The sequence below is a fragment of the Natator depressus genome, chromosome 4 (assembly GCF_965152275.1).
Source record: "Natator depressus isolate rNatDep1 chromosome 4, rNatDep2.hap1, whole genome shotgun sequence".
Classification (NCBI taxonomy): Eukaryota; Metazoa; Chordata; order Testudines; family Cheloniidae; genus Natator; species Natator depressus.
This window is the reverse complement of record NC_134237.1, coordinates 125504925-125528158: the sequence shown is the minus strand read 5'-3', so window position 1 is coordinate 125528158 and position 23234 is coordinate 125504925. Positions and strand designations below refer to the sequence as shown.

At 39.0% G+C, this 23234-nt stretch overlaps 1 protein-coding gene across 5 annotated transcripts in view; it reads right to left on the bottom strand.

The window, feature by feature from the left end:
* Window positions 1-23234, bottom strand: part of CTBP1 (C-terminal binding protein 1) — a 358365-nt gene that overhangs the window by 163028 nt on the left and 172103 nt on the right. Inside the window, exon 1 of one of the 5 annotated variants that reach the window (XM_074951856.1) lies at window positions 13441-13508. The exons of the other annotated variants lie outside the window; for them this stretch is intronic. Within the exon in view, the coding sequence (XP_074807957.1) occupies window positions 13441-13447 (7 nt within the window). The 5' untranslated portion in view covers window positions 13448-13508. Of the gene's footprint in view, window positions 1-13440; window positions 13509-23234 lie in introns of those variants that run through there. 5 annotated transcript variants of the gene reach the window in all.

Below are 23234 nucleotides of genomic sequence, written 5' to 3'. Positions count from 1 at the left end.
AGTAACCATTCTCTGAAAATCATGTCCCTTTAAGTTGTCTCAAATTGCACACTCAGAAGTGCAGGCACCTCAAATTGCTATTCTTCTTTCAAAACCTTGGCCCAGATGTAAATCTTAATACTGTGTAAATAACACTGCATTCTTCACCAGCCAATAGTGGTACTGGACTGAGTTAATAGACAAAAAGAAAAGGAGGACTTGTGGCACCTTAGAGACTAACCAATTTATTTGAGCATGAGCTTTCGTGAGCTACAGCTCACTTCATCGGATGCATACTGTGGAAATTGCAGAAGACATTATATACACAGACACCATGAAACAATACCTCCTCCCACCCCACTCTCCTGCTGGTAATAGCTTATCTAAAGTGATCATCAAGTTGGGCCATTTCCAGCACAAATCCAGGTTTTCTCACCCTCCGCCCCCCCACAGACAAACTCACTCTCTTGCTGGTAATAGCCCATCCAAAACCAGTTAATAGATAGTCCACTATAAAGTTATTGTAAGGAAATATTTATCATTCCATATTGATTTTTATATTGTTCATCAAAAGAACTAAACATTTTCCTATTCTTACAATATTTCGCTAAAGATTTTTGAAGTCACCTTATTCTATTCCAACTGACAATAAATCTGTTGTTCCCCTAACTCAACTCAAATGGTTTCTGTGACAAACAAGCCTCTTGTCCACAATTCAGTTACAAGACACATTCAATCCACAGTCTGAAATAGCTCATTCTAGAAAAAACAACTTCATTTCTACTAAGTATACATACTCATTTCTTATTTCAAAAAGAAGACTGGTATATAATTTAGTACGTATTGCAAAAAAAAAAATCACACTCATAAATGTTTTTTTTTCTTCAAAATATTCTTGGCATTCTGAGCTACAGAGGCTCATTTTGTCTAGTTGTAACATCTGTCATTTCAAGAAAATGAGTGTTTGTAGTAAAATAAACTTCTCTAAACACACTTTACCTGATGTACAGTGGATTATTTTCAGGATAATCAATTTAAAAGTATGTGTGTGTCCCCATCTATGCAAATTAGAAGCTGGATTGGACAGTGAGAACTAAAGGACACCTAAATACACAAGAATACATTTACAAAACAATGCATGATGACTTAGATGTACAAGAACCAGTATCTTCAATGGGTTTGTGAAGCCAAATCAATAGGCACCACTTGGAAAAATATAACTCTCACTGAGAAGCTTGAGTAATACAACTACCTAGCTGTATCTTAGATCTTTTGTTTTCATATAAACTATAAAGACAAATCCTGATTATATGTGGGATTATACCCTGATTATTTATTAGAACTCTGTTTCACCCTATATGAGTGGATGAGGTCCCCTATTAGGTTTTATTCCTATTAGGTAAAATGAATGTATTTGGTGTAAGCCAAATAGAAAAAAATGAGACCATTTTAAAATTGCCTAAGGTCACTTCATGGGCAAAACAATGTATTTAAACTGAAGAGATGACAACATGTTTAATATGACTGTATAGAAATTGCTTCCCTGATGACAATACATTAAAATCCTCATTGAATATTCATAGAATTTTTGACAAGACTGAATGACATATAATCCTAGCCTCGGTAAGCATTGACTTGATATTCTAACTCTCTTAGAGTAGATGCCACACTAACCAGGTCATCTTTGCATTTCTTACAAAGCCAGCAACAGCTGTACAAAAAACAATTCAGTTTCCAGTTTTTAATATCATGTTAAGCTGACACAGACAGAACAGCAGGAAGAAAAAAACCACATTCCAAACTTCACTATGTATGTGAGAAGGGGGGATGGAAGGAACACATTGTTTATCATAACTGTAAAATGATTGACCAGAATAGTAATAATTTATTTATAGTATGGCAACAGAGAATTATAAAAATAGCAAAAAGGATCCTTGAAATGACTTTCACTTATTGAAGTATGACCTGTGCATGATAAATAGGTAAGCAGAGTTTAAATTATGTGAAATGTGTCCATTCAGAATGCATTAGGATGCCATTAAGAGACAGGAACTTAGACATAGGAAAAATATTAAGATGGATAGATCACTTAGCAAGAATAGGACAGAGAAGAATTTAGTTAAGGTATTGAAAAAACAATTTAATACCAATACCCCTGTAGATCTTGTGAGATTTTTCGTTCAAGAAGAAGTCTTAGTTATTTCTTTGTCTAGTTTGAGATCTATTGACTCCTCTAAATTATAATTACGTAGCTGCTTCTGACAGAAAACAACCTTTCTCTTGAGACTAATACTTTTCTATTATACACACAAAGTAAAAGTCTTGTTTGTTAAGCAAATAAGAAAATTAATTGCTGAGATGTCTACCTATGGTATTGTCGGAGTTTGATGAATACTGTGCTTCAGTCACATCCTACAAACTGTGTATTGCAATTGGCAATTTTATAATATTGCAAATAGTGATTTCTAATATAGGCGTTATGTTTTCATTCCAACGTCACACAAACGTTATAATATAATTTAATAGATTTTTGGATAGGGCCATAGTAGCAAAGCACTTATCTGTAAAATGACACATTCTGTGCTCCCCTTCCTTATGCTGACTCCCATAGGTGCTGAATCCAGGGGTGCTCCAGGGCTGGAGTACCCATGCATGGAAAAAAAACTGTTGGGCAGTGCCGCCAATCAGGGATGTCACCAAACAGATGTTCAGAGGCCCTGCCAAACAGCTGTTTGGCAGCTCAGGGAGGGGTTTGGGGGAGGGCGGAAAGCAGCGAGCAGCAGGCAGGCAGGGCCTCAGGGAGGGAGCGGAGTGGGGGCAGGAAGAGGCGGAGAGAGGGCAGGGCCTCAGGGAGGGAGTGGAGTACCCCAGGGAAAAGTAAAACTCAGCACCTATGCTGAGTCATAACTTATTCCATGAATAGTCCCACTGAAATAAATGGGACAAAAACTTGTGCAGTAAGGTACTATGAACTGTGAGTAAGGTGGCAGAATCTGGCACCAAGTCTCCAAAACAGCAAATTACATAAAACCACTCGTAAAGGGTAGCATTTAAAATATACTACCATTTTGTCAAGCCTAGAAACAAACATTTTAAAATAATTGGACAAAAATATAAGATGGCATTGCAGAATAACATAGGTTCAGATGGCATTGTACAAGAAATGGAACAGTGGCAAGGTTCAAAACATCAAATTGATCTCATTATTTTGCATGTGAGCCTTGCACTGGCATCTGGTTAACAACTCTTGCCAATTTTCCCAGCCCCATGTTTAAAGCTAGTTTTGACAGAAGTCCTCAGTTGTCTATCTTCATTTTAGGACCTATTATTTACCTCTGTTTTCACACTATTGCCTACTCACATTTATTTGCCATCAAGGTACCTTATCTATGGCTACCATGCAGGAAGCTAGTAATAATCCAAAAACAGCCTGGCAGAGTGTATGCCAAGACTCTAGCGTGGCTAGCAATTCTCATCAAATCCATCATTTCTGCAAAGCCTTTAAACATGACAGGCAACAGTCTAGAGATTATTCTTGAATCTGGGCCTCCAAAATGCCAGCCCACTTCAATGCCAAACAAGCCTGCTGATCAAGAAGTGTTTGCATTACTTAATAGTTTTCCCAGTCCAAACAGCTTATAATAAATTTTTTCATTCCTTCTGAATATAAAAAAGTGTTTAACCTACAGTGAAGAAACATTTGGCATTAGAGGGAATTTTGTGAAGCTATTGCTCTTCCCCATGCATGTTGGTAATATATCTTTATTAAAAAAGTGGAACTCAAAACAAAACAAAACATTTAAAAATTAATCAGGGTGAGTCTTTTGGGACTCTGTAAAAGCTATGTATCATTTCAACATGCAAATCTGAAATGGTTCAGCCTCAGAAAAATGATGGTCCAGATCCCCAGGTACGGTAGGATTGGTATTGCTCCAATCTGAGACAGGATAGATAGAAAATTATTTATATGTATATAAAACATATATTTGATTGTATTGTAGAGGGAGATTTTGACAGCCCAGCAAAATGTCTAGAGAACTGCCAGTAACTGAAATATCAATTGTTACACTAATTGCCAAAAGCAGCTAAGCTACTAGGCCTTTGCAACAACCTTTGCATAACTAAGCAGGCCGGGAGGGGAGGGGGCGTGACCACGAAAAATGAGCATGATCCTGTGCCATCCTGTTTTTCTTCTTTTAAACTGGTGAAATATGTGGCTTTGAAAAACAGAAGGAAGCCTGTTTATATTTGACTTCTGGTCTGTGTTTGTCAGGGCTGATAAGACTGCGAACTCTGCAAAAACACATCTGTTCAATTAATGGCTGAAAAATTCTTGTTTAACTTTTGCCTTATTTTTTTGTTTTTGATTGACAAGCTATGTAACACTAACATGCATAAAAGGGGGGAAAGTCTGAGTTAAATAGACTCTTCGTGGACGTGCCTCAAGATCCCCAGCGGCAGAGAGAAGGCTGGCCACTGGAAATCTGTCACTGAACACTCAAAGACCACTGCAGACCTATGGGGTAACTTGATTTGGGGTGCTCTAAACCTCCACTCCAGACCTTTGGGGTAACTTGATTTGGGATGTTCTAAACCTGTTACTTGTGTGTTTATATGCTGGAGAGTAAATAAAGTAAAAGCCTTAAGTGAAAGCACTCTTGTTTGCACTGTTTATACCAACCACTTGTCAGACAGACATGCTGTGTTCCCCCCCTTGACTTTTTCCTGACACCGCTTCACAAAGAGTAAAAGTTACCAAGAGCTTTGGGTTCAGAGAACCTGGGGTAACAGTATCACCCTCCCTCACTATTTGTATTAATTTATTCTTTCAGACAGTAAGCTCTGAGACAGGTACTGTATCTTCATACTGCATTATAAATAATATCACCCTCATTATTATAATAATTTCTGTCTATTCCACCAAGTATATAGGTAGAGCCCTTCACAGATACAAAATTTGTATCTACATCTGATCCATGCTCTGTAAAAATATAGTCCACAGATTTGCAGGGTTCTATATACAGGTTCTTATACTACACCCATCACAGTAATATTTGGGCCTCTGAGTGCAAACAGCAGGGTGTTTTTTTAATATATATTTCATTATTTGCTTTTGGTATACTTTGGAAATAGACATAGGTTGATCAGGTAAGGTAAATATCAGCCATTAATTTAGAATATAAAGGAAATACTTTTTTTAAAAAAGCAGTGACTAATGCTCGCATTATACACCATCATAAAAATCTGATATCGGTGGGGCCCCCAAAATGCAGGACAAATCTCATCTGACAACCTGCCCCCACAGCCCGGCTGGCAGCGCAGCAAGGCTCAGGCAGACAGGATGCCTGCATGCCAGGGCTGGTGGCCCCACACTACTCTTGGAAGCGGCCGGCTGCTGGCATGTCTCTGTGCACCCTAGTGGGGGAGAGGTGGCTCTGCACGCTGCCCCCACCCCGGGCAGTGCACGGAGACCCACTGCCACCCTCCCTCTAAGGAGCGTGCAGGAACATGCAAGCAGCAGGGCTAAAGCGGCTCCCTACCCGCTCTGCCTCTCTCCCTCTGTGCTGCACGGCTCCCGGAAGCGGCCGGCATGTCCCTGCGGGGGGGATGTCTCTGCACTCCCCTGCCCCCTCCTACACCCCTGCCCCAGCTTGGAGTCCGCACCCAAACTCCCTGCATCAGCCCAGAGCCTGCACCCAAACTCCCTCCCAGAGCCCGACCCTTCACCCAAACCCTCTGCATCAGCCCAGAGCCTGCACCCAAACTCCATCCCAGAACCCAACCCCCACACCTCCTCCTGCACCCCAACTCCCTGCCCCAATCAAGGTACCTCACTTTATTTTCATTTACTTCCCATGACTTATAATATAGGAGGAGGAGGAAGAAAAAATGGTAGAATCTCCTTCCTTAGAGGTTTTTAAGGTCAGGCTTGACAAAGCCCTGGCTGGGATGATTTAACTGGGAATTGGTCCTGCTTCGAGCAGGGGGTTGGACTAGATGACCTTCTGGGGTCCCTTCCAACCCTGATATTCTATGATTCTATGAAAAATGGATGAAAAATGAGGGGGGGGGGAGATGAGAGAATATGCTTTTTCTTGGCTGGGTCTCGAGAGGGGGGCCCCTGAAAATGAAGCTGTGTACAGGCCCCACTAACTCTAAATCTGCTACTGCTTCTGACCTGTCCTTGGTTAGGCTGACCTACATGAAACTTGATTCCAACAATGCATTAATTTCCTACTGAACACGGCATTGCCTTCAATAGGGAGAATCTATTTAATAAATTGACACTGACAACTCTGCTTTAGGCTTAGAACAGTTTTTTAAATTAACTTTGGAATTTAAATTCCAACTTGACAAGAGAAAAACACTGATTTTAATCCAATTTGGTTTCAGAATGAGTAAGTATTATTCTGTTTGGTAGAATCCACTAAAAACAAACAAACTCACATTTTCCTCAAACCAGTAAATGGTAAATTTAAAAAAATAATAATTATTATTTCTTTTTGTAAAGTAAGCAAAGTCTGCTGTCACATTACTTGTTAAGAATAAAGTTACTCATAATAGTTTCTGTGGCAGTGGAAGCAATAGTTAAGCTGAGTTCCATTCAATATTGTAATCTTCTCAAATTCCTGGGTCTGAAATTTCTCCATGCTTGTATTATGGGCTGGATTCTGTCTGTTGATAAAGCTTATTTTGTATTACAGTAAACAGGGAATTAATGAAAAAAATTAATCACTTTAAAATTAAGACAGACAATGAGTATGGCTTTATGGCTGTCAATATTTGCTAACTACTTATGCTGAACAGTCTGCTCCACCTTGCATTTTGCTGTGATGCTGGGAGTACCTTTCCCAGACCTGAAGAAGAGCTCTGTGGCTCGAAAGCTTGTCTCTCTTACCAACAGAAGTTGGTCCAAAAAACAATATTATCTCACCCACCTTGTCTCTGTAATATCCTAGGACTGACATGGCTATAACTACACTGCATACTTCAGAGAAAGACAGTTGAGGACCCCTTGGGGAGATGGTTCTATTATCATACAAATTCACTTTATTCTGACCCATGGGGATGCAAAGGAAAGCTGACACCTGGGCAGGTTTAAAGTGTTTTTGAAATACTGAAGGAAATTGAAAAAACAAATTTTGACTGGATGGTGCATGTATATGTTTTACCTTATAATGTGTCCAATGTCTCTAATATTGGGAAAGGGCCAGAGATTAGACATTGCATCTACATAAACAGAATGCTATGAATAGAATTCATGACTCCATAGAAAACATGCAGCTACTATGGTAATGTAAGAGTCATATACAACACTTCAAAGTAACATCAAAGATTGTTAGGTATATAAATCAGGAATGAGAGAAAGGAGGATGACACAGAAGTGCGCACATTGATTAGAGATGGGCTTCTGAGAGACGGTGATTCTAACAGAAGGTGAGTGGGAACTAACCTGAAGATGGAATGACATGAATCACTGAGCATGAGGATGTAAGTAGTTACTAATTAAATCTTGCTGACGATACGCAGATAGTAGTTAACTAACTGCAAGACTGTACCTAATTTAGCCACACAGTTGCCCAGAGTTAGACTAGAAATAATTATATATGGTATATTTTTTATTTAATCTGTTTTTCTCTCTGTTGTCTAATAAACTTTTTTCTTAAAGATCTGTTTGGTCTTGGACGTTTTAATGATAAATTTACTGTGGTTCATCCTAATGTGCAGTAGAGGGGACTCTGGACCTAAGCATTAAGCTTGGCTTCTGAAAGGCACAGACCAGGCTCCTACTCCATAAAGGCTCTGGCTCCAGCTCTGGCATCAGTCAGCCAAAAGCACAGAAAAAGCCTATAGAACACAGATGAGAGGTGAGCTGGAAGAGCTAAAATGACAGCTTGTTCTCAACTCAAAGCTTTTGGAAAAGTTTGAGTAGGATCATTTCAGATATTTTTTAAATTATGAGTGAAAATAAAATACAATACATTCCACCTGAAATTGTGTTTACCCAACTAAAAAGGCTCAGCTTACAAATCTTACACTTGATTTGTTTTATAGAACTTGCTAAAGAAGGAACTACAAACCCAGCTGAATCTTTAGAAAACAGGTTTGAGATTTTTAAAGTACTGAATATTTTCTGCTTAGTCTTTCATGGGAACCTTAACATAGAGTATGTGGAATACTGTGCAGATAATCAGGCCTGAGACGGGCCTTCCTCAGGTAAGGAATACTACGTTATAGATGCCTTTGTGTTTCTTACATCTTTTTACTTCTTTATTACATTAAAATAGGGACATTATAAGCAAAAATTAACACATTAAGGTTTCAAAATTAAGTCAACAAATAAAACTTGCTTTGCTTAAATTTGACCCAACTCTATAATTGTCAGTTGAAAAGTTCAATTCAAACATTATTAAATTCACATTCTGCTAACCAGAGTGTGGGAAAAGGAGTGAGGGTACTGGAAGTGGAAAACAAATAGAGGGAGATTAAAAGAAAAAAAAAACAGAAAAAAATTCTAAGGTTAAAAACTGTTTATAGAGCACCAATTGTTGCAGCCTAATGCAGATTCTTTTGGGGGACTTGGATGTGTTTTTCTATCCTTAATACAAAACACAGATTTCCCATTAGCTAAATACAACCTTTGGTTGTTTAATTTGAATTACCCTGATTTAAAAAAAACAAAAAAAACAGCCATGGGTTTAAATTACAATTATAAATTTTTTTTGTTAACTATGTGAATTCAAGAAATAATTTATGAAGATTACAAAAACTCCTGAAATCTAAGAGCTTATTTTCAGCACAAGAATAATTCAGCCACATACACAGTATTACATACATAGTATTTTCTAGTTATACTTCTATTGTTCACTGTAAATCTTTAAGCACGATATTACTAACAAGCACCAGTTGTGCTAGTATATGAGTTAACGTTGCAGAGCCAGAAGTTTGTCTGCTTCATTACTAAGCCTTAAAAAGCAGCATGAATTTTGTTTATATATAACAAATATATTGGGTTATTACATAAGCAAAAAGAACGAGGAGTACTTGTGGCACCATAGAGACTAACACATTTATTTAGGCATAAGCTTTCGTGGGCTAAAACCCACATCATCAGATGCATGCAGTGGAAAATACAGTAGGAAGATTATATATATATATATATATATACACACACATACATACATACATACACACACACACACACACATACCCCACATGAAAAAATGAGGGTTGCCATACCAACTCTAACAAGACTAATAAATTAAGGTGGGCTATTATCAGCAGGAGGAAAAAAAAACTTTTGTAGTGATAATCAGGGTGGCCCATTTCAAACAGTTGACAAGAAGGTGTGAGTAAAGTAGGGGAAAAATTAGCATGGGGAAATAGTTTTTAGTTTGTGTAATGACTCATCCACTCCCAGTCTTTATTCCAGCCTAACTTAATGATGTCCAGTTTGCAAATTAATTCCAGTTCTGCAGTTTCTTGTTGGAGTCTGTTTTTGAAGTTTTTTTGTTGAAGAATTTTAGGTCTGTAATTGAGTGTCCAGGGAGGTTGAAATGTTCTCTGACTGGTTTTTGAATGTTATAATTCTTGATGTCTGATTTCTGTCCATTTATTCTTTTGCATAGAGACTGTCGGGTTTGGCCAGTGTACATGGCAGAGGGGCTTTGCTGGCACATGATGGCATATATCAAAAACAGACTCCAATGAGAAACTGCAGAACTGGAGTTAATTTGCAAACTAAAAACTATTTCCCCATGCTAATATTTCCCCTACTGTTACTCACACCTTCTTGTCAACTGTTTGAAATGGGCTATCCTGATTATCACTACAAAAGGTTTTTTTCTCCTGCTGATAATAGCCCACCTTAATTTATTAGTCTCGTTAGATTTTTCATGTTCTCTGTTTATATATCTTCCTACTGTATTTTCCAATGCATGCATCTGATGAAGTGGGTTTTAGCCCACAAAAGCTTATGCCCAAATAAATATGTTAGTCTCTAAGGTGCCACAAGTACTCCTCGTTCTTTTTGCTGATACACACTAACACGGCTACCACGCTGAAACCTTACGTTAGTAAAGTTTGTCACTTATACAATGTAAAAACATAACCACAGTAATAGATTTAAGGTAATTTTAGCATCTGAGTTAAAATTTGTTGTACTGAAGAATAAAGTTTAGACATTTCCCTCCCCCTTCCCAAATAACAATAATAATAATAAATAATAATTAATAATAATTAATAATTAATAAAATAAAAAATCATCTTCCTCACTTGCTTATACTGACAACTCAGAATGACTTTTCTTTGGTGGAAGTGGCAGATTACTGCATGTCTAATAAATTATCTTCAGTGCTTGTCCATGTGCAGCAAACATTGGTTTGAATTCCTTTTTTATGAGAGGCTTAAAATCCATGCAACAATACATTAGAAATATATTAAGGGACTAAACTAGCTGGATATTGAGAAGTTTTCAACAAAAGAAAGGATAAACATTTCACTGTTATGCACGAACAAGCACTGAAAATGATAATGCCATACAGCTAAAGTTTCAAACACAGTCTATAACACACAGTGGATACTTAGATGTCCGTTTTCCATTATTTGCACCTGACTGATTGCAATGGCAAAATTGTGGGTTAAAAAAAATTACAGGTACAAGTTGAGGGGCCATATTGAGAACTGTGAAAGTTTGGTCCTTAACGTTCAAGAAAAAAAATCTATATTTGCTTTATTTTCTCTTGGTAAGTGATGTCTCATCTATTTTTGAAATATGAGAAAGCATTTTGAATAGTGTAAAATAAATATTGTTACCTAAATTCCAAAAACTGAAATGAACCAAATTCCAAGAAACACCCTCTTCCTGCAGTAATACCAATATGAGGGGCCAAAGAGAGTGAGTGAGCGAGAGAGAGACTGTGAGACACACACACACACACACACACACACACACACAGTGTTCCTGAGAAAATGCACTTCACTTAGGGCTGGACTTCACTAAAGGAAGACTGACTCTGCTGAAGTTGATTTAGCAGGTCTAGTGAAGAACCACTAAATCCAGGGCAGAGTGCTCTCCGGTCGACCCTGGTACTACAGCTTCCTAAGATGACTAAGGTAAGTCGACAGGAGAGCATCTCCTGTCAACGCAGCGCACTGAAGACACTGGGGTAAGTTGACCTGATCTACGTTGACTCCAGGAAGCCACAACTCATCCCAATCATGCAATTTGTGGGGCTTCATAAAAAAGGGAATCCCATTCCATATAGACACACGCATCTTTCTGAAGGAATGGCAGTTCTGTTAGTCCCCTGCCATGCTGCCATTGGTCTGCCTGTGGCTGGTCAGTGACAACTTTAAAGGGAGACAATAGAAATCCACTGTATTACCTTCTGTCACAACATTCACAATGAAATCCTCAAGCTCTCCAGGATCAATACCTTGGAAAAGGGGTTCACACCTACTCAACTCCCTCCCTGAACCATGCAGTTGGGCCTGTCAGGTTAACACAGCTGGGAAATAGGGGGCCCAACTCACTTTGGCACCTGTAAGCCTTTTCCTCTGGAGGCCTGAGACAGTAACTGGTTAGTGACTCAAAAACAGCTTTGTCAAGACAAAGCATTGTTCATTCTTTCACTCAAAGATACACACCATGAAGAGTTAAAACCACAAATGGAAACAGGCAGGCTGAAGCCAAGAGATCCCACAGGGTTGCCAACTCTGACTGAAGCTATTCCAAGATATTTACCCTTCCCCTTCCCTCCCCCAACATGATGTAATGTCATTTTCTTAAAATATCCTATTACAATCTCCCAGATTGCTTTCAATAGTCACTGGGAGATCCATGCTGATTCTGAGAGACTCCAGGCCAATCCTGGAGAGTTGGCAACCCTAAGTCAAATTGTGGGTGGCCCGCATGCTTCCACTCAGAGTGATGTACAGGAAACCAGGCCTGCCAACCAAGGGGTCACTCAAGAAAAACAAAAAAGGTTCTGTGGTGCAGCTCACACAGTAACTACGGTAGGTGGTGATGATCCTACTGAGTGTATTTTGATGCTACAGCCTTAGCCATTGTACACTCATAATAGTCTGTATAATTCTGGCTATAGAATTGCCAGACAGATGGAAACCATGAAGCTTGACAGACAACATGCTCAACAGGATCTTCTTTCTTTCTTTATCCTCCTGCAACTTCAAGTGCAACTTCAAGGGCAGCTATCTGTTTTCAACATTTATTGCAGGGCTGGTCTGTTCAGGCTTCTGTGTGTCATGTTGATGGATTGGGCTTTTTTCCCTCTATTGTTCTGCATAATGTTTCTCACCCTCTTTTTCTCTTCCCAGGTGGCATCCACATTATCACTTGATGTGGAGTCATGTTGGTGGCACCCTTAAAGCGTGTTCTAAATATGCCTATCAGTCTTCTTACCATGTTTGGTGCTTTAGTTTGGTTTGCTCTGCTTAGTAGATATATGTATAGTATTTGCAGCATATAAACTGATACAATTCCAGTAATCTAGAGGATTCATATCAGTCATGAGGTGTTCACAGCATATTTTCACAGTCAAGCAAATGGATTACAACATACTTATTAAGTAGTAGTAATTGATTTATCTGTTCTGTTTGCGTCAGTGCCCAAGGAAGTTGCTACAGATCAACATTGGCACTGGTGGCAAATATTTGAAACTTGTGAGATTCTATTAATGCCTGTCCCTGATCTTTTCATCATATAGAAAGCTATCTGGTAAATCTACTGTAAGGGACAAGACTGGATTCTCTCTCATTTTCTTTGGCAGTGCTACTGATTATATTCAGGAAGAATCTCTTGTAGGGAAAACAGTACAAAACTTCGCAGGGCAAATCAGTATGCTCAGCTTTACACACATCACATTAGTGATTTAGTAGCATTTGTTTATACACCACAAAGAGCCCTGCAAGCAGCTGCATGAAACATCAGAGAGCATAGTATAACACAGTGTCTAAAGTCTATTCTCTAAATTTAATGTTAGTTCAGTCTGTAAAAGACTGGATGCAGAAGATGCTGCAGTTTTATATTTGAATTTGCTAGACAGGAAATTCCTACAGTTTGCCTTGGTTATGGACTAGAAGATCTAATATGTCTTTTCTATTTCTTTCTATTATAAGCCAACATTTTAAATGTCAAATGAAATGCCCATGAATTTTTGTCAATTCAAGCAGCCAAAGAGAGAGAGAGAAACATCTTCAACCTTTGGGCAGTGTCCACTGCATTAACTGTCGGGATAGAATAACCACAAATCAAGAATGCAAGTTTACTGGGAAACTTATTTAGACACCTAATGAAATAAAACCATTTAAGGGGATTTAAAGGCAATCAAACACCATCTCCCCATAGCAGGCTAAAAATAAAAGTCTCAAATATTCTACAGTAGCTAACGGACAAAGCATAATGGCAGGCAAGTTTAGTTGTGTTATGAAAACACTGACCTTCCATTCAACTACCAAAGACAAACCACCATCAGAGACGGGACTCAAAGACTGAGATCATGGAAGCACTACAGAAGAGAAAAACATAAGTCAGTCAGGGAAAATTCAAGTTCAAATCAGTACACAGACTCTAGTTTTTAAATGTTCTCACTTTCCCATCCTTTTTATCGACACAGGGGACTAGCTTAAGTAAACAGAAACCTTAGCCCTGATAAAACAAATCACTTGTGTCTTCTTCCCTCTTCATCCAGCAGAAGCTGTAAGGAAGACATCTTCATATAGTCCAAAAGGCCTTTTACTTTTATGCGCTCTTAACTTTGTAGCCTTGTCTACATTAGAGAACTTTTACAAAAATGTGCTATTACTGGAGAGAATCCTGAAGAAAGAAACAAAAAACAAAAATAAAAGATTTAGAAAACCTGACCTATAAGGAAAGGATTAAAAAACTGGGTATGTTTAGTTTTGAAAAAAAGAAGACTCAAAAAGTCTTCAAATCTGATAAGTGCTGTTATAAAGATGTAGTGGGCTTAATCTGCGTCAGATTTGAGTTAGATATTAGGAAAACTCTGTAACTAGAGTTAGTTATTTAAGATCTGGAATAGGCCTCCAAATCAGATTGTGGAATCCCTATGACTGGAGATTTTTAACAATGTTTTGGACAAATACTGTTCAATTGTTTTCAACCTGTGGGTATCTACAGACGATGTTTAAGATTTCCAAAGGTGTCTACACCTCCTTTTGAAATTTTTCAGGGGTCAGCAAATGAAAAAAAGATTGAAAACCACTGGTCTAGGTCGATTTGATCCTGCCTCAGTGCAGGGGGCTGGATTTGATGACGTCAAAGGGTTCCTTCCAGACCTACATTTCTATGATTCTACAGACTCCCATCCATCTATATATGATTAGAACTTCTAGTGTAGGTTCTGCTCCAGGTCCCAGAGATGTATTCAGCATTGTGTCAACTGGAAGTAGGTGGGGAAGAGTCAACTGTGGGTCAGAAGATGAGATCTTTGTCTCGCCATCATCTAGATCAGTAATATTTGAAGTAGGGTAGAAGAGCTAGCAGTTTCTCATGCTTAGTGGCCATGCTGGCTCCTAAGACAGACTCCTAGACATCGTGATCCCTACTGGAACTTTGAGTGGATGTCAGGATATGATGCACCTCACTTGGATTTACTTGGGAAGCAAAAAGGGCAGAGTTCAGTCATCTCAAAGAAGCTAATTAGGCCTGATTCAACCAGGATTCCATCTCTGGTACAAAAATATCTACCCTGTTCCTAATTGTAGGCTGGAAGCTCCTTTGCTGAGAGGAAACTGCTCTGTTATCTGAACATCTTTCTGAACTGAGACATTTAAGTGATCTCTAGTATATATGGCTCCAGGAAGAGCCAGAGAAAGCCTCAAAAATCAGAGTGAAAATTCTCAGCTTGTTCAACCATGATTAGAAAGATCAGGTAACAGAGACGCAATAATTTTCTGCATGTGACACACCTATGGGCACTTCTTTCGGGTAGAACCCATCACAGCTCAGTGGATAAATAATGTAAACATGATAAGTTGCCTTAAATGGTTGAAATATACAACAGAGAAAGATGGCAGAGCAATTTCACCCTGACTTCTTCCAGCATAGGAAGGAAGCAACACTGCCCTGTGGAGGAAAAAGTAAAAAGTGAGCCAGTAGGTGGGTGCCAAGAAGCTCAATTCTCATCAGTTGGTATCTGCCTATGAAACATACAGGGATGAACTAATTCACTCTTCGCTAGTTTAGTGGGTCACAGAATGGAAACAAACATACACACTCCAAACTTAGACCCTTTCCAACAAACCTTCACGGACACATCTTTAAACTATGAATTATAAGTACTATTCGAGGTTTATTTTTAACAAACATTAACACAATTATCTGAGATACTATGTGATGATCCCTGCAAATCTATATTCTGTACTACAAATTAAAACCACTTCTCAAGCATAAAATTGGGATTCTAATTCATAAACTGAATGAATTTTAATTCATGGCTAATGAAGTGAAATTTAATTCATAATTCATTTCATTTTAACTCACAAATTCTCATTCATAAAAAGGAACTGTGCACCTGACTCCCATATCTCAAGTTAATATTGTTAATCCCTCAGGAAGTCACCACTAAAAAATCTCCTTTAGGGCTTGTCTGTGGTACGGGGATGACAGCAGCACAGCTGCAGTGCCGCAGCTATGCTGCACTATCCCCATAGTGTAGACAACTTACAGCAACCGAAGGGGTTTTTCCGTCACTGTCGGGAATCCACCTTCTCAAGCCACAGTAGCTAGGTCAGCAGAAGCATTCTTCCATCGACCTAGCTGCATCTATGCCAAGGGTACGTCAGAATAGCTGTGTCATTCAGGGATGTAGTTATGTTGATCAAAATTTTAAGCGTAGACCAGGTTGTATAGTAAAATTGTCTACATAAAAAGATTTTAGCAGTAACATCTGCATAAGAGCTAAGCATGTTTCCAAACAGTTGTCAATGTGCTAATTCCTTAAGAACCAAAGAAAACTGATATTCAGGAAGTTTAGTCAGTGAGGCTGTTTTAATATTTCTAGCAGTAATTCTGGAGTGGTGAACCTGAATATCTGAAGCTTGTATAAAGATTCAGAAGCTGCTAAGAAAATCAGGTTCAACTTTGGGTAACAAGTCTGATACCGAAAAAAGCACAGAAGGTGGAAGATGTGTGTGTATGTAGGTGAGAGGGATTTCTTTCCTTCTTTATGAATGACCTGATGAGACATTCAAACCCTCCACTGAATGAACAGTGGTCTCAAGTAGCAGGTTTGAGTTACTATAAATGGGCTTTATGTATTGTATATAAACAACCACTTTTGCAGATTTTTATATTTACAATACTGTCAATTAATAGTTAAAAGAAGGTTTGGGCAGCTTGCATATTCAGTTATGTTATCTTGAAGGAACATTTACAATTAACTTTCCTTAAAATCCTGATGTTATTGGTTTCACCATATTATTCGCAAACCACACTGTACAATCAGCAAGTAGAAGCTGGGCTAGGAAAAGATTTTCCCGCTATGAGTCCTATGAATAATATAATTTATAATACTTTTCACTCGGGGTGAAAGTAAGTCGAGTGACTTACTGGTACTCTGGGGCCAGCTCTGGCCCCCGGAAGGGGCGGGGCCTAGGGTGGAAGGGGCAGGGTTGAGGGGGTCAGAGCCAGCCCCAGCCCACCCTGTAAGGTAAGTGCCCCCCCCACCAGGGTAGCAGCAGCAGCCCGGGGCTCTGGGGGCTATTTAAAGGGCCCGGGGCTCCCCTCTTCTACCGCCCTGGCCCTTTAAATAGCCGCCGGAGCCCTGGAGTAGTGGCGGCGGGGCTCCAGTGGCTATTTAAAGGGCCTGGCCGGTAGAAGCAGGGGAGCCCCAGGCCCTTTAAATAGCTGCCAGAGCCCTGCAGCCGCTACCCCACGGCTCCAGCAGCAGGGCTATGGAGGCAATTGGCTCCAGCCACTGCAGGGAGCCCCAGGCCCTTTAAATTGAAGCCGGGCTGACCCAGTATGGTGCACCGGCTCTTGCCGGTATGCCGTACTGGGGCGTACCGGCTTACTTTCGCCTCTGTTTTCACTTCTATGTCATCCACACTTTATAAGCCCATGAGAGGTACAGAAGTATTACAATTTTAATTATACCGATGGGGAAACTAATAATTTGAATTGCTCACAATCACAGAGGAAGTCTGTGGCAAAGCTAGGAACAGAACTCAGATCTTCTGAACCACTGTTGTGCATTTTTACTAATAGATCTTTTTTTCCTTATCTCTGGCAGGAAACTAAGAAGTGACTGAGTCTATAATTCTTATTTTTATTTATTTTTATTTATTTTATTCTTATTTCCATTTTGGTTGTTCTGCCATTTCTCCCCAGGCACAAGATTTTAAAGGGAGCAGATTGGTTCTGCTCCATTTCCCCATGTCTCCAACTCACCAGGTATAGTGGCTTGGGGATTCCTTTTTTTATTTTGGGATTGTATTTGAGCCATATAAAAAATCTCCACAAATTTGGCATGACTTCATAACACTGACAGTTTCTTCTCAAGAAAGTTCTAGAACTAAGAATAGTTATTTTAGCTAAGGGCTATTATCCACTGATGAGCAAAGTGAGGAAGGTTAGACAGCACCTGTCTCGATTATGCATTGATTTGAGCACAATGCCATCAAAGCAGCTCACTTTCTTCATTACCAAACCCTGAATAAAATATTGCGTACAATGTTTTTACGTTTGGAGACAGTAATCCCTGTGATTGTTTCAGGGAAGATTATATAGAGGGCTGGCAGCTAAGGAGACAAGATATGCTATAACAAGGTACATAGAAAAATATTTAAGTACAGAATAGCATTTCTTTCAAAATTTTTTGATTATTTACAAAACCACTATTGCATACTGCAATATTTTACTCAGTATGACATGATTTTTTAGATAAGATGCTCAGTCTAAAAATTACAGCATTTGAGCATTATAGGGCACTTTAGAACTTCAATAACTGAAAGTAGTAGTCATTAAAGATAAAATCTCCATGCAAATAATATATCAACAGCTGTATTTCTTTCTAATATGATTAAAATATTTACAGGCACCATATTTTCAAATTTCAATGCAAGTAAGAAAATTTATGGAAGTAAAATGAACCTCGTGCATAAATGCTGTTATTTTACATTTGACAGATTTCCATGTTTAAAACTTCTTTAAGAGTAGGTGCTTCTTTTAAAGTATTTTATGCTGCTTAGAGTAGTATCATTACCAATTTCATATATTTTGAGAGAGAAGAGAAATAGACAAGGTGCTATTTTTTATACATAGTGTATGTGTAAGTTCTTTGGGGGCAGCAACTCTCAGTCTATATATATATATACACACACACACACAAAATATAAATAAAAGCTTGGTTGCTCAGGCAGCCCTAGCTCGATGGAAACCTGACCACACTCACAGTACTGCCCCAGAATCTGGAGCTGAAGTTATTTTGGTCATATTCATCTGCCCCGCAAAAGTTACAGTCTAATTCAGATGAATATGATCAAAATAACCTCAGTACCACAGCTCCAGCTTCTGGAGGCAGCACTGTGAATGGTCTTCCCTCAAGCCAAGGCTGCCTGTGCCACCAAGCTCTGATCAAAGGGTGAGAGCCACTGGAATCCTTGGTGAGCTTGTTTTTCTTATCCAACTGTCTTCAAGACAGAGTGAGGTGTGTGAGGAGTTTCCACCACTTCTTCATAGCGGTTCCAAATTAGGTTGCAAAAGCACAGCAACCTTGGTAGGCAGTACCAGCTATTTTCCTATAGGAGCCCTTGAAAGAGCTCCATGTTTCCAAGAGATGGACCAGGCTAGTAGTGGAAAGAATATATATGGACTACTCAGTTGTGTTACTCTTTGAGAAGGGAAACTGCTCGTTCTAACACATGTTTTTCATTTTCTGTTGTTACAGTAAATTGTTTTTGATGATGTTTTTAATTTTGCCTGGACCGACTCACTACTTCTGAACTCTGAAGCTGAAAAAGCAAACTGCCAAACCATGAGCATATCTGGTAAAGAGGCCTTGTAAGTCCAGTGTCGCTTTACTTAGCTTGGATTATGCCTACGTTTCATCATTTAACTGAGAATGCATTATGATCATTAAAAATCATTCTTTCTGATGTTAGAAACCCTCTCCATACAACATATACATAATGTAAAAAACAGAACAATGACTGATCACCCACTAGCTGACAAGTATGTTAGTTCTTGGGAGTTAAAATGAAAAGGTGTGTTTCAGGCCTGTTTGCTTGAATGTAATTTGAGTTGCACAACAATTTTTACCACTGTGATTCTCATGTATGGTACAAAGAATATCCTGCTAGGTATTGTAAAATGTGTAATTACCATGAGTTAATGTTGATTTAACTTCTATTTTAATGTTCAGAATCTCAGATTAAGGGATCTGGAAAAATAAAAACTAAAAGCTTCAGTAATGTGTTTCTCATTAATGGAGTAAAAATTGCAACAAGTCTTTAATAGCTGCTTAAGCACTTGCAATGACTCAGTTAACTACAGCATAACATAGATGATAAAACATCGGTGGAAAAGGAATCTTTCCAAATATACAATACTTGGGAAGCCTGACAGACAAAGAAATTGCCAACACTCTTTAGGAAAGTTGAATCCAAGAAAAAAAAACTGAGGAATTCATAGAATCATAGAATATCAGGGTTGGAAGGGACCTCAGGAGGTCATCTAGTCCACCCCCCTGCTCAAAGCAGGACCAATCCCCAACTAAATCATCCCAGCCAGGGCTTTGTCAAGCCTGACCTTAAAAATATCTAAGGAAGGAGATTCCACCACCTCTCTAGGTAATGCATTCCAGTGTTTCACCACCCTCCTAGTGAAAAAGTTTTTCCTAATATCCAACTTAAACCTCCCACACTGCAACTTGAGACCATTACTCCTTGTTCTGTCATCAGCTACCACTGAGAATAGTCTAGATCCATCCTCTTTGGAACCCCCTTTCAGGTAGTTGAAAGCAGCTATCAAATCCCCCCTCATTCTTCTCTTCCGCAGTCTAAACAATCCCAGTTCCCTCAGCCTCTCCTCATAAGTCATGTGTTCCAGTCCCCTAATCATTTTTGTTGCCCTCTGCTGGACGTTTTCCAATTTTTCCACATCCTTCTTGTAGTGTGGGGCCCAAAACTGGACACAGTACTCCAGATGAGGCCTCACCAATGTCAAATAGAGGGGAACGATCACGTCCCTCTATCTGCTGGCAATGCCCCTACTTATACAGCCCAAAATGCCCTTAGCCTTCTTGGCAACAATGCCACACTGTTGACTCATATCCAGCTTCTCGTCCACTGTAACCCCTAGGTCCTTTTCTGCAGAACTGCTGCCTAGCCATTCGGTCCCTAGTCTGTAGAAGTGCATGGGATTCTTCTGTCCTAAGTGCAGGACTCTGCCCTTGTCCTTGTTGAACCTCATCAGATTTATTTTGGCCCAATCCTCTAATTTGTCTAGGAATTAGCACAGTCCAGAGAACATTATTCTCTGGAGTCTTTGTAGAGATATGCTTTCACTAGGTCAGCAGGAGCTCAAAAAGAAAAACAGACTAACAGAAAGGACTGTAAGTTCTAAAAGTTCCAAATGGAAGGAAGATTGATAAAAGGTAAGAACATAAGACCAGTCATACTGGGTCAGACCAGTGGTCCATCTAGTCCAGTACTGTGTCTTCAAAGAGTGCCAAATGCCAGGTGCTTTAGAGGGAATGAACAGAACAGGTAATCATCAAGCGATCCTTCCCCTGCCCATTCCCAGCTTCTGGCAAACAGAGGCTAGAGACACTTCAGATCATGGTTTTGCATCCCTTCCCATCTTGGCTAGTAGCCATTGATGGACCTGTCCTCCATGAACTTATATAGTTCTTTTTTGAACCCTTTTAAGTTTCCTTTGGATTTTTTTTTGAGGTTTGTTGCTGTTGGTGATTGCTTTTGTTTGGTTTTTCCTTTTGCTCCTCTAGGAGACTCTTAGACATCCGATGAAGTGAGCTGTAGCTCACGAAAGCTTATGCTCATTATTGGTTAGTCTCTAAGGTGCCACAAGTACTCCTTTTCTTTTTGCGAATACAGACTAACACGGCTGTTACTCTGAAACCTTAGACACAAGAGCTCTCTATTTGCAGGTCCCAATGCCAGGGTTTCACAAACTGTTGGAATGAACAAAGAGTAGCGTTTAGAACAGAAGACTACAAGCAACAGCTAGTCATACTTTATGTCCATGAGATAAAATTGTTAGACACGGGACATTTAGAAAATGATCAGTAAGTAAACAGTTCTGAAGGAATGTCAAAGAGTAAACACACACAATAACAAAGATGGGATAACTGAAGTCCCCAAAGCATTCAAAAAAACCCATACAGAGGTTTCCATCATCTCTCAGGAAATGAATTAATCATGGGGACTAGCTTTTCCAACTGTATGCAAGGAATAGCATTATCATACCTTTGCATAACAGACCCTTATTCAAAGAACAGAAGGAAAGTCAAGAACAAATTCTATACATAAAAATGTCATATCAAAAATGGTCTTTCCTGAAACATATGAAAGAATTAGTGTAACAGCTGGCTCCTTCCAAAATATGAGGATTCATCAGACAGTTCACTCAACCAGCTGAAATGGAGAAATTATCCCGTGTCAACCCTCAGGGTTTCTCAGTGCACTGTATACTACAGAAACATTTGTACTAACTGAATTCCCCAGTCAGGTTTAATATTTCAGTGACAACAGCCATCAATATGGGAAATTCACCAACATTTAGTCATCAACCAGACGCTGAAAATAACAGAATTCTTTATTTGCCTAAGCCGTTATATTCTATATAACTTAAATTGTATGATTAAATGTCAGAACATTTTAAAGCAAGGTTGTGGGGTGGCGGCAGAGGGGGGAAAGTCTAAGGTTTTAAATGCTAATAGTTGTAATTCAAACCTTTAAATCATATAACCACAAAGAACAATGTTGCAGATTACTGATAAAGTAGGTTAAAAACATTGATTAAATTTGCCATATATTACAAACCACAGTAAAACCAGCAACTGACAGGATTGTTGATGAATCTCTTTTACATATACTGATTCATGCTGTGTGGGTATGATTTTTATTTCCTTTACTAAAATGATCTCTCTCTCTCTCACACACACACACACTTTCTCTCTCTAGGTGTTTGTACCAAACTAACAACACCAATGCACCTCCACATCTTTTTCTTCTGTCCACAGGTATTTCTTTTGTAGTAACAACCTTATCCTATAATTCTTAAATTAAACACAACAACCTGCAGCAAAGAATCAAAGAACTTCTCCCCTCCCATCTACAAGGATATTTTCTGGAGTCAAGGACTAGGCGTACCATAGTGTGATGCATGTAAAAAAATTAAGTGTTTATAATAGTATCACAAGTACAGGATAGCTGCATTTCTCTCCTCTTTCTGATCTTGTCCTTACCCCTCTCGCTGTGGAACCTGTGTACATGACCTCATTCATATCAACCACTTATCGACCTGAAGGATCAACTGGCTTTAGGGCACCTACACTTCTTCCCTTTAGAAACCTGCAGTCAGTGATAAATGACCAACAGCTTTCTTAAAACAAAATTGTTTTATTTAATAGTTGGAACAAAGCATTAGATAAAAAGGCATTTTAACACAACAGAAAACATGTGTATTTAATTCATAAACTTCAGGTCCAGAAGGAGTTATTAGATCACCTAGTCTGACCTCCCATATATCTCAGGCTATTAAATTTCACCCAGTTACTCCTGTACTGAGCTCAATACTTGGCATCTGACTAAAGCGTAACTTGTGTTTGTCAAAAGTATATCTTCCAGAAAGGCATCCAGTCTTGATCTAAAGACATCAAGAGTTAGAGAATCTACCACTTCCCCTAGTAGTTTGTTCCAGTGGTCAATCAGCCTCACTATTAAACATTGATACCTAATTGCTAAATTAAATTTAGCTGGCTTCATTGGTTCTAGTGATTTCACTCTGCTGGATGAAAGAGTACTTTATTAAAGTAACAGGCATTTCTCTGCAAAGAACCAAAGAATGAATGCCTGTAAATGGTTGGCAATCATGTAGTCACCAAAAAGTTTAGTACTGTGATAAGATTGTCAATGATGGACATAGACTGAACATCCAGCTAGACCATCTTAAGGAACTAACTAGATGTCCATTGGGGTGGTGCTCAATTTGCAAGGGGCTATATCCTTTTGGGATTTGCCTTGATGAT